The sequence below is a fragment of the Anopheles maculipalpis genome, chromosome 2RL, assembly GCF_943734695.1.
Source record: "Anopheles maculipalpis chromosome 2RL, idAnoMacuDA_375_x, whole genome shotgun sequence".
NCBI classification, from domain to species: Eukaryota; Metazoa; Arthropoda; class Insecta; order Diptera; family Culicidae; genus Anopheles; species Anopheles maculipalpis.
This window is the reverse complement of record NC_064871.1, coordinates 92,480,040-92,496,059: the sequence shown is the minus strand read 5'-3', so window position 1 is coordinate 92,496,059 and position 16,020 is coordinate 92,480,040. Positions and strand designations below refer to the sequence as shown.

At 42.9% G+C, this 16,020-nt stretch overlaps 1 protein-coding gene across 1 annotated transcript in view; it reads left to right on the top strand.

Moving 5' to 3' along the window:
- LOC126568689 (homeobox protein unc-4-like) overlaps positions 1–14,830 on the top strand; it is a 51,026-nt gene extending 36,196 nt beyond the window's left edge. The window contains exons 5-7 of the mRNA XM_050225204.1: positions 12,320–12,494; positions 12,663–13,461; positions 14,443–14,830. Coding sequence (XP_050081161.1) covers positions 12,320–12,494; positions 12,663–13,461; positions 14,443–14,815 — 1,347 coding nt within the window. The 3' untranslated portion in view covers positions 14,816–14,830. The remainder of the gene's footprint in view (positions 1–12,319; positions 12,495–12,662; positions 13,462–14,442) is intronic.
- The last annotated feature ends 1,190 nt before the right edge of the window (positions 14,831–16,020 follow it).

Here is a 16,020-nt window from a genome sequence, read left to right as displayed (position 1 = left end):
TCAATTATCAACTCATAATAGTGTGGATCGATAGGACCTAGTCTAGAAGTCTAGAAGAACTAGAAGTCTACCTAGTCCTCAAGTGTATCAAATTGGACAATAATAGCGAGCATACCATGAAAAGCTCCGATTCTCCGACCTCCAAATCAGCTTCAGAATTTATGCACCTCGTATCAATTTGAATAGAGCTGCAAAGATGCAATCGCCTTTTCGTAGCATGAAACAGCAGTTTTCTTTATTTCCAAATGCACTTCTCAACTGCAGCAAGACAATGGTGTACTCGCAACGTGTTGATAAGTTATGATTAAAAAAATACAAACCCCACTGGCCGTCATTCAAACTGTCAAACGGTCCAGCAATCTGGCGCACTCGACGGTAATGGCGCAAATGTATCTGTGCATATGCAAATTTGTCCTCCAAAGCAAACGCGAAACCGATAATCATAAGAAGCATCTTGATATTTTTTAGCATTAACACCCGAAGCACCGATCCGTAACGATTACTTACTTACAAAACGAACCGTAACTCCGCCAGCTCATCTTAATCGGAAGTCACTACGATGCAGCTCTGCCAGGATTGCTACGTCATCTACGTTTGTTGTGGATAAAAAAAAAGGCACACAATTTCGCCTAATCATTCGATAGTGTGAACCCCAGCGATAGTGCAATTAGACACCCCCGAACGGACGGTCGACTTTGCGCTCTTAACCACCCGTCCCGACCCCGCCACCGCTTTTGCTAATGAAGTGGTGATGATGAGCGTACCGATTGTCGGCAAATGGCGCACGGGGCGGGTTTTTCTTCATTTCAACCATATTACAAGCAATAATAATGATAATGAAACTGTTAGAATGCAAACAAGTTAGTTAACACATGTTTATGTGCAGCAGCAGCAGCAGCAGCTTTGGTGCTTATTTATTATGATTGTTTTGTGCCTCGTCGTTCGTACGTACCGGCGGTGTGCACCGGTTTGTTTACGCGTCTCTCATCATCTCACCCGTCACCCGTCGTACCCGTGCGTTGTGTAGAAAGCTTCACCGATCTTTGGGAGATCCGTGCGCTTTGCTGCAGGCTTCTTTTCAGCTCAGCCTAGCTCGTCGTACGTTCCCGCAACTTGACCACTGAAGCAGCTTTATGACCTTCTTTTGCTTGGGACCCCTTCATTCGGTGCCCTTTTCCCCACCGTTCCCGCCTTCTCCTGTATCTGAAAGGAGCAGTAGTAGTGGCCAATTGTCGAACCACAGTGTGAGCGACGATGACGATGATGAGCAGAACCCGTCATCTTTATGCTCGAAGCGTATTTATATGTACCAATGTGGGACCCGACCTGTGCGGGGTAAAATCATCCGCACATTTTCACGCTTGTTTTTCCTTTCCCTTCCTCCCTATGTGTCCCTTCCCTTCACCCCATGCTTCGATCCTTAGCCCGTCATCGGCCTCTTTAAAGGAACGGTGCCACAAGTGCTTCTTGTTATTACTGCTGATGATCGTGATGATCATGTTGAAGTCGCGTCTTTGCTCTTTTCTCTTCTCCCGCCCGTTTCCCCTCTCCCCCCACTCGGGAGAGCCTCCCGTTTCACTATTATTGTTATTATTATTTTTAATCCACAAGTTGCCCCCGCCACAGATCTACCGCGGCATCTGCTTCATCATGGTGTCTCCCTGGTATGTTTTTTTTTTGTTCTTCTTCTTCATCTGCTTCTTAACTCCTTCCCAGTACGCCTTCGCACCGCGGTTAATTCTATTTTTCAATTTATTACAATAACAATGAGGCGCTCTTTAGCGTAAGCCGTGCGCGGCATTTGAACTGACGCCGGTTGGTAACGAAAATTGATACAGAGCTTGTGGGAAGTTATGCGTGGTTAGGAGGGTGGCGGTTTTTGCCCCCCCCCCCCCTCCCCCTCTCACAGTTTGTTGGCCACTTCAACCGTTTTCCCCGTTGCCTAACCTCTTTACCGCCGCCGGTGGTTGTTTGGTTGCTCCGGCCGTGTCAGCTTGCCTTCATTGTTGCACAACTCTTGAGTACCGTGTGAGCTTTCGAGCAGCTCGCCGATCAAGAGCGAAAGATTACCGTAAAGCCCGGGGTTCGGTCGAATGCCGATAATATGGCCGAATTGGTTGGGTGTACCGGTTAACAAACCTTCAACCCGCAAAGCGTTGGTACGCGCAGGTATCGGGCGAATATCGTATCTGTTTCGGGCGAAGAGGCCTAAGATGATGAAGAGGAGAAAAAAGCACGACACGATCCACAACAGCGTTAGGTAAACAGCGCAGCTGAAGAAGGGCACAGCTTTAACTGCTCGTGCCTTCGGTAAATTGCGATACAAACTTGCCCTCCCAAAATAAAACGAAAGGGAGAGAGAGAAGGATCAGGCGTTGATACAATAATCAATTGTCATTTCCCAAATTGGTGATATTGAACTGACCGGCAAGGATGAAGGCAGTGACGTGTCTTCTTCAACCCGAACACACCAAAGGCATAAATTAATTTCAACTCATCCTTCAAGGCTTTTTTTTTTTGTTGTTGGCTTCTCGGTGCTATTTTCCGTAAGAACGAGCGGAGTTTTTCTTCACCACAATAGACTCATAATTAACCCCTACTGTCCCACGCAATCGATTGGCGCAATAAGCCCCAAAACACACCGATCGGTCCTGTCGATTGGGCCCGATCGTGCTTTACTAATCACCGCGTGATCGGGGTTTGAATGAAAACTTTATAAACGTGAGGCAGTTTTCCGATTCCGATGTTACAGACCATTCAAACCCGCGGTACGGTAGCAATTGGGGAGACTAATAGAAACGATGATGTAAACGCTGCCATGACGCAACTACACGCACCAGACATACCTTTGATCGATCGGAAAAAGAAATTCGAAACCAGAACAAACCCGCTCATCCTACGCGATGCATCGTAGACTGGTACGGAACCGGCAACGGAAAGCATTTACACTTTGTTGTGCCTTTTCGTTTGCTTTTCTTGGAGCAAAAACTGCTAGAGCATCACGCTAGGGCGGTGACAAGTTGCACCTGACAAAAATGGTGATTTTTTTGCACCTCACCAACCGAAGGCGACGGTTGAAGGAATAAATTGGTTTTCAATCACCAGCACAAAAGAGCATACAAAGTGAGCTGCCGGTGAGCAGAGGCGTGCAGCAGGGTTGTGGGTTTTGATGTTCACTTTACCGTTTACCGTAAAGTGTATGTACTTTGGACCGGAAATTGAATGATTTGCTGGTAATTTTAGCCCAATGAAATGCATCCAGAGAGATTATGGAGTGTGAATGTATGCTAAAATTTGTAGCATTAATGCTTTTGCCGAAGAGAGAATAAATTAGGTGACTTAAACGATTTAGTAATTTACCTAAAATTTCGTACTTCGTTTTGAAAACTGTAAGCGAGTAAGACAAACTGAAAATGCCCTAAGATTTGTCTGACAGAAGCATAAACCAACACAAATTTCGTAATGAAGTTGTATGTCATTTAAACATTAATCTGATAGCTATAACAGGTTGGCTGATAAGTCCCCGGTCTGACACATAGATGGCGCCGCTAGTATTAAATGCATATTATTTTTATATAGCACCAACCTTCAAATGGTTCGTGTCAAAAGTTGACGTCTGTGTGTCAATTAGTTTGTGAGACAGAGCGTCTTTTGTCAAGCAACTTTTGGTTGCTTGACGAACGAAAAAAGAACGAAGAAGAAAAAAGTGTTGTTCCACCAAGACAACGCACCGTGCCACAAGTCATTGAGAACGATGGCAAAAATTCATGAATTGGGCTTCGAATTGCTTCCCCACCCACCGTATTCTCCAGATCTGGCCCCCAGCGACTTTTTCTTGTTCTCAGACCTCAAAAGGATGCTCGCAGGGAAAAAAATTGGCTGCAATGAAGAGGTGGTCGCCGAAACTGAGGCCTATTTTGAGGCAAAACCGAAGGAGTACTACCAAAATGGTATAAAAAAATTGGAAGGTTATACGTTATAATCGTTGTATCGCTCTTGAAGGGAACTATGTTGAATAATAATAACGAATTTTGACAAGAAAATGTGTTTTTCTTTGTTAGACCGGGGACTTATCAGCCAACCTGTTATATTAATAAGCAAGAGTTTATGACATTTTAAATTCTTTTATAAAATTTTAAATTAGCAACTATGGAGTGACAGAAAATATTAAAATTGTTTCAAAAACAATGAATATAATGGAATAGAAAATTACAAATAAAAATTAAATAATTAAAACGTATAAATAACCGAAGCGCCTACAGATAGGCAATTCGGTTTGCAGCGTATCTAATAGTGGATAAACTTTGCTTTAAGCAAGAATTAAACACCAAAATAGACATATAAATATTCGTACTTCGTAGAAATAAAAATAATGTTTTAAACTATTAGTACGGTGGCAAGTTAACAAGCTACAATCCTGTGGGACAATCCAATGATAACATCCGAGCTGTTCTATGTCTCACAGATTGAATCGATAATTTATCTGAACAAGTCAATATCTCGGTGAACTTGTTTGTTATATCCTCGAAAACCCTGTAAGTTATTCTTCCATAAGTTTCTTTTTGGCTTAACGATCTTTACTAGATCGTGCTGACCATTGACCACGTAGTAGGATAAATAACAGTCCGGATCGGATCTGAACACCAATCATGCCCTGTGAAGATCGTATAAAATGAACGATGAGACACTAATGGCGCTCACACCGTTGTGAATCTCACCTATTAGCAACCATTTGCCTAATTAAACTCTAATCAGACACGCTTGCATTGTTTTTCCCCCGGCTTTCCCACAGCAGAAGTACAACGAAAGCACGGTCACCTAGCGATCATGTATCGCGGTCATTAGTCAAACCATCGGCCGAATCCTGTTCTTACACTTTAACTCTCCGTAACCCACAATCCGCTTTTTTAACCCCCAGCCGCGTGCCACAAACACACGGCCCATCCCATGATTATCAATTGCTACTGTTCGCCTGCAAAATCTGCTCTCAAAAAAAAAAAAAAAAACAAGATGGCCCCGATGCGAACGTATGCCACTTAGCACTAACAAAAAAACACCCTCACACCGGTGGACACACCGTCGCACAGCGTGATACCTTCCTATTCTCATTAGGATAGAATAACATCACGAATTTGGGCGAGAAGAATGTTACACTTTGTATTTCCTTTTGTTAAAAAGTGTGTTTGTTAATTAAAAACGGCCTGCAGTGAGCAAAACGTTTTCTATGGTTCAAAATTCCGTTTGAATGAACTCATTCCCACCGGAATCCACACGTACTGTGCCAACATGAAAATGACAGTAAGCGAAATAACACTACAATACAGCACAAAATTGACAAGTTAAACGATTCCGAACGATTCGTTGTGCAAGAATAAAAAAAAAAAAATGACACACCACCCAGCAATCTTCCAATCAGCCACATCCTGTACGGCATACCAGATACACAATGCGAGCTCCAATGATTGAAGTTCGATACAAAAGGCGGTTCGTTCTTCTGTGCCGAAACTGTCGCGCAAATGCATCTGACAGCGGCCACCCACAGTTAGCAGCACGTGGAAGGTTGCCACAAGGATTGCCCAGCAGGTGAAAAAAAGAAGCTCAAAAGCGAGAGATATAGAGAGAAAGAGAGAAAGAAGGAGAGTCCTACCAATTTCTGGTAGCCCGACCTGTTCCGAGACACGTGCTCAAGCGTTGGCCAATTATTTCACCGTTTTTGTGGTGTTATTAGGAATGTTTATCTGTCGCTTTTCGGTCCAACCGGGAAAGGTCCTGCTGCTGCTGCTGCTGCTGCTTACACTAATGAAAATTTGTAGAAGAAATAAGAACTAAGTGGGTCTTGTTTTGGACATAGGCGAGAGAACACATTGTCATCCTGGGCGGGTTGGCTGTCAGCAGTTTTTCCACACCGATCGCTCATTTTCCGCTCGCACGGCAGTAATGAAAAAATAATCTGTTATAAATTTAATTTGTGTAGTGTCAGGGCTTTACAGGGACAGATTATGAGCCACACATAATCCTACACGGCGAAATCCTTCGCCGTCGATGATGCCTGTTCCTGGGGCTGAATGGTAGCAGCGGTGGCGGCTGCGGGTGGATTTAAATTAACGCCAAAGAATGGTGTTACTCGCTGGAACGTGTGGGCAAAAATGTTGGACTAAAGTACCAGTGTGTCCGGACAAATCAATAAGTGGATAATAACAAGTTTGGCGCGGGATCAGTGAAAGGATCCCACCCCATACACAGGCACACAGACGAATCGTATCTCTCTCTTTCTCTCGTTCTCGTTTTGGGTTCGGTAGGATGGCCAGGACGGCAAAAAAAAAAGAGCCGGCACCGGTGTTCGCTGATTCCACCCCAATACCCGAAGAAGGCGTAATTTTCCCCACATAAAACGCACAGAGAGATAGGGAGAGAGAGAGAGAAGGGAATAGAGAGGATGAACACATAAGGCGCTTAATTATGGACTGTGTGAAACTCGTCTGCCGAGTTGACTAATTGTCTGACTTTCAGTTTCCATAGCCATATAGTGGATATAGATGGTTGGATGGATGGATGGATGGATGGATGGCCTCCAGAGCCTAGACAATGATTGAGCCGTTTTTTTCTTCTTTTTCTTCTTCTTCTTCTTGCCCCGCTTCGCCAAGAAGGTGGACTGTGGCGCGCACTATGCCGTGGCGTAGCAGCAAACGATGAAACCTTTTGATTACAAGGTGCAAAGCACCAGTGTGTTTTGCATGCCGCGGCAAGCGGGATGATTTGGTAAAGGTATGATTGCAAACATCGCTGTGTAAAGATAGGGAAAGAGAGAGAGAGAGTAGGAAAAAAGGGAGATTGTAACAAAAGGCAACAAAAGAACATGGACACGTCTTGAAGATTATGATCAATGGGAGGCTGGTCTTCCCTTCTGAAGGAGCTGCATTTACTAGACTATTTATTATAATTCAATAATGCTAAGGAGTTATACTTTTCCAAGATTGAACAATCATGGCGATTGTTGAATGATTGTTTTTGGGGTTTGTTGATTATGGAGCATTTTTTTTCTATGTTGATTCACTCATCTTTGATGTTGTGTTGATGGGAAATAAAGATTTTTTCTTTAGAAAATACTTATTTTAGAGAGAATTGCAATAATTTTAAAGCAATTCGTATTAAAAACCACGCTAGACGAGAAGTTTTACAGCTTGATGATGCTTGATGATGAACGATGAGTTTGATTCTGGACTTAAATTGATAAAAAGATCTATCACAACCCAAATCAGCTGCTATCTGCGTGCTATCAGCTGTCTTATCTTCATCAAGAAAAAAGATTCAGCTTCTTTGGACCTTTCGCATTATATTCACATGAATTCAACGAGTGATTCCTCACCATTTTATCAGTTGAGTTAGTAAGCCTCATTAATAATTTTAATATTGCAACTAATGCTGTAGTGTAATGCTGTCGAAATAGGCTGTCATACAGCGAGCATAAGTAATTCAAAACAAAATCAAAGAAATGATTAAATAAATTCAATTTCGTCTACATCAGCTGAACTTGAAATTAGAAAACATCTTTATTGAACCTAAAATACTCCTTAGCTTGCTTAGCTGTCAAAAAAACCACGCCTGTCAAATTTTATGCTCAGCTTCCGAAAAGGCTGGCAGTAAAAAAGTGCCAGCAAAAACAATCGTTCTTCTTTATGACATATTTAAATTATATTTTATTTAAAAACCTTCAACCACCGAGGAAAGAACATTAAAACAAAAGAGTAAAATTACATTCCACTGTGTCTTTCGTCTGTCCATCTGCTCTGCTCTGCAGTTAAATACGGACAGAAAGAGACACAACCGGTTCCTATTTGTACTCTCTATTTTTCACTTCGCATTGGAATGCTTCTGAATTCTCGAATTTTCCTCTCAAGGTCATCGTCAAATCGCACTGCAACTGAATTAATTGCCCATTCTAATAAACTCCGACGCCGAAGCATTTTGGCATTCGAGTTATTTACGATCCTTTTATTAACCGCCGTGTGCAGTATTGGTCTGCCAGTGTACTGCTGCTGCTGGTAGAATGTTAATCCATTCGCTTTCATCGTTGGCTTTCTCCCAACAGAAAGGGTGTGCACCAAAAACCATTTTGCCACTGGGTGACCGTGCGACACATAATTTATGCGTAATCATGACAGGAATTTGTAGCTTATTGAATTCTGTCCTCCTGCTCATTCTCGCCTTCTCGCCGTCTTTCTGTCCCTCATGCTAATCCAGGAGCATAACAGTTGGTACCGTTTAACTACCGAAGTGTGGAGGTCACTCCACACAATATCGTCACGATGACTTCTGACTCCATTGTCTTTATAGCTTATATTTCTTTCCTTTCTTTTTAAAGGAGAGTACTCCGACGATATTCCGCAAAGGATTCCGCCCATGATGGCTCAACCGTTCGAAGTCAATGTTCAGAGATTTTCTTTCTTGTCTTTTCGAGGAGACCCGAAAGCGGGGGGGGGGGGGGGGACGAAAAGATTAAAATGTTTGCGTGCCACTAAATTAAATTATCTTATTATGTGCATTTGCTCGTGTGCTTGTAATGTGCCGTGCTTGAAACACCCGGTTACGATTGCAGCACACAGCGTGCCGGCGTGGAAGGATATTATAATTCGATTATAATTTCAGTCAACTATTTTCACCCGCCGGTGGAAAACCTCTTCCACTGGTTCATCTTCGCTTTTCCACCGGCTAAGACACAGCACCGAACTGTGCAGTGATGTCATCAATATAATGGCTGGTGCTGGTGGAGGTGCTTTTAGCCATTTATGGTCGCTATAAACATTCATTAGTTATTTATAACTCCCGAACAGCGCTGCCGGCGCCCAAATGCTCCGGCGATGCTCTTCTTATTATCATCAGATTATAACAAATTAAACTATCGTTCGCTCGCCCTAGTCCGCCGGCAACGGGACAAATCGCCGTTCTAGACAGCTAGACCACGGTTTACGGAGGGCTATTTATTATCACAAACACACACACACACACATACACACAGAGTACCCGGCACCCCCGTGTAAGTGTGTGGCGGAGTGCATAATTTAATTTACCTCGCGTTTAAAGTCAGGTTCCGGGCGATAGTATTAGCTTTCGTAGTGCCCTGACACATTCAATTTGTTGCATTTATGTTGCGCATCATAATAGACTAAATTTGTAACGACCGTTTTAAAGTGTGCGTGAAGTAACAGTTTGTGTTGTTTATTAAATTACAGAATCTTTGGTGAAGGTGGCGAGGCTGCGATTCACTTTTTTATTTGATTTATTTTGATTCATATTCTAGTTTTTTGTCGTTACGGCTGGTTTGTTGAGATATTATCTAGTTTCTATCTAATTTTTCTTGAGTTTTGTATTTTTTTTCTTGTTTCTTGTTCAAAATTGAATGTTACAAACATTACATTTGATTTGTTGATATTTTTCTCTGTTTTTTACATTTTCTGAATATTAATTTTCCATTCTTGCCAGTCATATTGCGGCTTTATTGATGCTAAACTGCATTTTTTATTTTATTTTAAATTGACCAAAAATATTTTATATTTTAATGCTTCGCTCGTTTCCTTTTTCTTCAGATCACTTTTCCTACTTTCTTAGGAATGTTCAAGTTTAATGCTTCAGATTTAAAAGCAAAATATAAGCCTTTAAAGACAAAAAATCCTTTAAGAGTTAGGTAAGATCTTATCTCGTTGTTTCTCTTTGTGATATTTTTACGTTACTTATTATTATTTAGATATTTTACTAATTTTTAGTAAATAAAAACATGTCTTAAAATTCAAACATTGCCATTAAATCCCTACTCACTTACACACTGAATCATAATCCTACAATAATGAATTCAAATTTAAACCGATTCTGGTGGTAATGTCCCTAGCGTAAGGATTAACCTTTTCCATCCCTAGAAACTCCGCAACGAAACAAATCTCCTACACCTAATCCACTTGACACGATAATTATAAAATTGATAAACAAGATTGAAATCCGTTCTATTAAATTAAAGTATGTCACAGGCCGGGGGTTGGGGCTTGCTTTTCACAGCGCAGATGCCGCAAAATCGCAGGTTTCTCGCTTACCGCTGGTAGTCTGCAAATTCCCACGGGCCCTACAATCGAGTCGATATGTTTGATGAAGTGCAAACGCATTATCAACGGTACATCCGCGAAATAACCTTCTTTCTTTCTTCCTTCTTTTTTCCCAATCTTATCGTTTTTACCAGTTTTACTGTCTTGAGCGTGTCCTCGTAGTGTTTGCACCTCTTTCCTTTGCTCTGTTTTTAGTGAAAATGTTTTTGGCCACAAGAGAGAGGGTGAATCTATCCTCTTGGCACAACACCATAAACGACCGATTAGATACGTGTTGTACAAATAGACACCATATGATCAAGTTGCTTGCCATGGATTTTTCACCCCGTTAAGGGACGTTGGGAGTTCGCGGTTCATTGCGTGGTGAAGAAGCAACAGCAACTACACACCGGACACACAAACACGCACCGCACCGAAACCGGAGGGTGTTAGTTTGTCAATGAATAATAATAATAATCACCCTCATCAGCATCCACCCTAGCCGATTCTGACCTTAGTCGTCCCTAGGAGAACCATAGGCCAAATAGGGTTCGATTTTGCAACAAACCAAAAAACCGGGAGGGCACACGATCACAAGTAATAGTTGGCAGGTTGTTGTGTAACGTTTACCGTGACAAACAACGGCTTAACAGCTTCGCCTGTTAGGAATGGCCACGAAGGGATTCAAAGAAATTCTCCAAGGTATATAGCGGATGGTGGAATTAATTCGCTGTAAAGGCCATCAACGGCCAAATGGGGGTTTTTTTTTTGTGTGAGAAGAATTGTTTCCTTTTAAAGGTTATCTACCGTAACGCTTGTACGTTATAAAGTAAATTAAATTTCAAAACACTCGCTCATGTGTTTTTCAGTTTCAAATTTAACGATATCCTTCTATGACCCAGTATTGGCTTGGATACAATTCAATCACACACAGATAATGGTACCACAAGCACAGACAGAGGATTAGTTAATTGAATTTTATCCTCCACTGTGTCTCAATCTTCGTCATTCGATGGCCTGTACCGACCACACACACACATTTATCTAAATCCTACGCTCAATTGATTCAATTCAACCTACCACCTAACCTTGCGTGGGGAATAGAAAGTCCTTACCACGAAGCTTCTAACGAACAGCAGCAACAACATGTCGATATTAATAACATAATGATAATCTATCGACAACGAGGTACCGAATTGAAGGGAAAAAAAAGGAATTGTTGCAAAGAACCTATCAGCCGCGCCCTTCTAATCATGTAGAGATTGCTTCGCAAGCTAAAGTTTCGGTCATTTCTAAGGACTTCTTAAGCGGACACGAGTGCATTGGACAGCCAGAGACATCTCATTTCTCATTAATTAGATGTTGTGCTCTTGTTCGCTTTAGATGATTCAATTGAGCATTAAATTTTGGTTTGAGATTTAATTGGTTTTCCCTTCGAAAAACACACCGAAACTGGGGCGTGTTTGGGTGTGTTTGATTTTGTTCAAAAGTGGTTTAATCATTAATCTTTGAGGAGACTTTAAAGAAGTTGATTTAAAGTTAAATTTGATATAAAGTTGTATTACTTATTTAATATTATTATTACTAAATGTCTAGTAACTTAAGTGCTACTATGTCTTTACGTGCTTTGCAGATAAGTTGTTACCTTCGAGGCTGAAATTTTCTGTTCTAAATTTCCAAAATTCATTTATAAACAGCCACTTTGGATAAGTCTAGTAAGTCATTCGATGGCCAGCGTGACGTAGTGGCCAAACAGTAGCGGATTTAATCGGAGACGGTGTAGGTGGTTGCCTAGGGCCACGACAGCTGCCGTGTTTAAGGGCCCTAGTATTAGGAGATTCGTAGTATGAGCTCCATACAGGTGGCCCCGTGTAAGCAGAGGCTTTATTAGAGACCACGAATGTTAGTGCTAGGAGCCTCGTAGAAGGATTGAAGTTAAAGACAAGGACTGGAGATACGCTACGTCAGGTCACAGGTCCAAAGGTTCAGCACATTTAATTTTAGTAGTAAAGGCTCTTAAAGATAAATTATTGTTATTATTTACCACTACTTTGGTGGTCTTAGCTCCTTGTACAGTGTATTAATGGCTTTTTCTATATAAAACACTTTTTATTCTATATCGAACAAAAAATTTAAAACCCTTCCACTAAAATATTTTTTTTATTTTTTCTTCTTATGTCTCTTTCTTCTCTCTTTCTTTCTTTTTCTTATCGCTCTTATCTTTCCTACCCGCTGTCCCCCTTCTCCAGGTGTGGTTTCAGAACCGGCGAGCCAAATGGCGCAAGACTGAAAAGTGCTGGGGCCGCAGCACGATCATGGCCGAGTACGGGCTGTACGGTGCGATGGTCCGGCACTCGCTCCCGCTACCGGAAACGATCCTCAAGTCGGCGAAAGAGAACGAAACCGTCGCCCCCTGGCTGCTAGGTATGCATCGGCCGTCGCCGGCAGCAGCCGCTGCTGCCGCTGCTGTGTCGACCGCGGACGACACGCACGAGCCACCGAACGGTGGTGCCAACGGCAGCATGCTCGACTACTATCGCAACTACACCAGCCCTACTGACATTAACTTGTCCGTATCCGTTTCGTCTTCAGGCATGCACAAGAAGTCGCTCGAGGCGGCCGAAACGCTCAAAAACTCCGAAGATAACAGTGACCGTGAAGAGACACGGACGGAGTCGAGCGAAACGAGCGGCGGCTCGGGAGCGGCCCTCCACTGCACCCTCGGCTCCTCGCCCCTCAAGTCGCCCACGATCGCGTCGGAAGGGTCCGGATGTAGCGGCAGCGGTGGTACCAGTAGAGGTGACTGCGGTGGTGGTGGTGGAGGTGGTGGAGGAGGCGGAGGAGGAGGAGGAGAGGGTGGTGGTGGAGGGGGAAACGGATCGTCGTTGAATGGCAAGCATGCCAGTGCCGGGGCAAGATCGGCAATGGCGAAAGTGTCACGGTATGGGCTCGGGTCACCGACGGGTGGACGTCCACATTCACCCTCCGTCACGCCGCCCGCTTCGGTACACCATCCGCACCATCAACCACCACCTGCTCACCCGTCCTCGCTGACCGCACACCCGCTAGCCCATCCGGTACAGCCGACGACGACGGCCAGCACCGGCAGCGCGATCAAGCTGCAGCCACGATCACCTCCCTTAGGGACGTCCCTTGCTGGTGGTGGTGGTGGTGGTGGCGGCGGTGGCGGCGGAGGTTCGACCGGCGGAAGTGATCATCTTTCTCCCGTAGGGCATGGCCATGGACCACATCACGCGGGAGGGATGCCACCGGGTATGCCGGACGGTGGCGGCACGGCCGACTTCCTGCACACCAACAACAACTATCACCCCGAAAACGACCACGAAGCGTTTAGGTGGGTTGACTACAAGGATCCGGTCGCGTTCATACGGTGATTTAACATTTCTTTGCTATTACCTATTTATCGTATTATTATTACACTGTTTATTATATAGTTCTACTCTTTTCCTATCATTTTTCGTTTGTGAATGGAAGTTTCTATTTTTCTTATTCCTTCTTCTTCCTTATTTGACTCATGTATGTGTGTGTGTTTTATTGAATTTTCGTAAGAATTATTAGTATCTTCTCATAAAGAGTATTTTCTATCTATTTTTGATAAATTTTATTTTATCATGGGTGTATAAATGGTTTTAAAATTTCCTAAAATTGGAGAGCTCTGTTAGTAAACTGTACTTTATGGTTGGTTGGTGGCATCTCAAAAGCCTCCAAAAATCAAAAGTAAATCATGAAATGTTTAGATAACAATTAAATTACATATAAATACTACAACAGGTCCATGATAAGTCCTGCTTGTTGTGAGCATCTTATGAGATAATGACAGGAAACTCAAAATACCTGACGCGACAGACAAATACTAACCAAAAAATAGGGTCTCCAAAAGGGTAAAACAGCTTATCTGCGTTGGAGAGGAAAATTTTTAGAAGTATAGTTGACCCCTCATCTGTGGTAAATGGCCAACAGAGAAGCCTTTTCAATGTCCGTGAAGCTTTAATACTCTGTTGGCAGGCCTATACAGTATGGCCAGCAAACTAGACTGACGATCACCGATTGAGATTGACCACAAATTCTTGATCAAGGGATCACAAAAAGACGAGTGAAAATCGATCTTTAATTGCTTTACAAAGCTCACAACTAATTAGGCATCTGACTTACAGGGAGACAAGTTCATAAATCCATTTTTTGTTAACAAACGATCTCCAAACTCTTCAACCCTTTTGCGATTCTCGTTACTTTTTAAATGCGCCTCCTACTCTATTGTAATCTAATCTTTTCTTCTTCGTCAACTTTTCAACTACACAAATTTCTAACCATTTTCTCCACCCGTTCTGGTCTGCTTCATACACACCCTCAGGAACAACTCGATCGCTTGCCTAAGAGCGAAGGCCCAGGAACACCAGGCACGGCTACTCAACAGCGGTCTCCTGCTGCAGGTACGCTCACTCGCCGGTCTTCAAACTCATCCCGCGTTCGACGGTGGGTCCGTACCGTCGCTAACCTCACCGTACGATGGTTCCTGCTCTGTAGCAGCCCATGCCGCCCTGCACGCGCAGCAACAGCGCACACCACCACCATTACCAACCCAATCATCCTCCCTGGACGGTTCTTCCCTTTCGACCGCCACACTGCTCGAGATCGATCGACAGCGGGCGGAAGCGAACAGTAGCAACGGATCGGCAATCTCCGTTAAAGGTGCCAGCAGCAGTCCCAACGTTAGCACTTTTTGACAGCATTTATAAGCTGATCGTTCATACTCTCCACTCCCCCCCCATTTCCCAACCCATTTCGTCTGACAAAAAAAAAACTCCGCACCACCGGCTCATTGGATTTTTTGTGTAAAGAAGAAAGAAAAAATCAATAAAACAACAACAAGTACAACGAATCGAAATCGAATCGATCATTATTTAGGATGTATTAAAAGTTTGAAAACGCAAAAAAAAAACCAAAGAGGGCAAACGAATAAGCGGGCCGGGATACCGAGTGGAAGGACGCCTAGTAGAAGTGTAGTAGTAGTAGTAGTACTAGTAAAGGGTAGCAGTCATTCGCTACAGAGACAGAGAACGGCACAGGAACGTCACTTCCTCCGTGAGGTGACGTTTCCAGTATCGATCATTCGTTTTGCTTAAACTTTTAATTTCCATTTATCTGAGCAGAGACTAATGTTGTACAGCTATAAAACTTTGCGTTTAATCATTACACAAACACTCACTCGCTGTAAAACACACGTATACTTTCTCTTCCTCTTTTACGTGCAATCCATCTGAAATGAGCCTAAAATCTTAAGTGAATTTAAAAAAAAAACATCCGCGGCAAAGCAGCGCGTGCTTATCGTCGCCGGAGATGTGAAGCATACGCACAATGAAGAAAACACATATATTGTAGGTGATACAGTAAATACGTAAATTGCGTGTCGTCCGGGAAGGATGGAAACGTTGGCTAGAACATATATATAAATACTTTTAAGCAGCATAGGGAGTATAATATAAAAGTGAGCGTGTTAAGCGAACGCTCCCGATACGCTTGTACATAGAGAAATGATGATGGCACACTAACTAATTTATTTCATCCCACACGAAAGAAGAGCGTCCTGCGGGAAGTGGACGCAATGAGATTCAAACGGCATGCATTAGATAAGCACAATCAAACGGATTCAGTAAACAGAACAGAACAGAACAGAACAAACAATCAAATTACAACACACCACGGGCAAACAGAGAAGAAAATTACATTGTAATAGATAGGAACCACAATGCGTGTGAATGTGTTCTTAGTTCCACTACAAGGATGACCGCTCTTTTATTTTCAAACATTAACAAATACTCATTTTGTTCCTGACTTTACAAGTCATACAGCTCTGTTCTGTTCATTCAAAACAAACTCATTCATACTTAAAGATACATCTTTGAAGACACATTCTCTATTGCCTACAAAA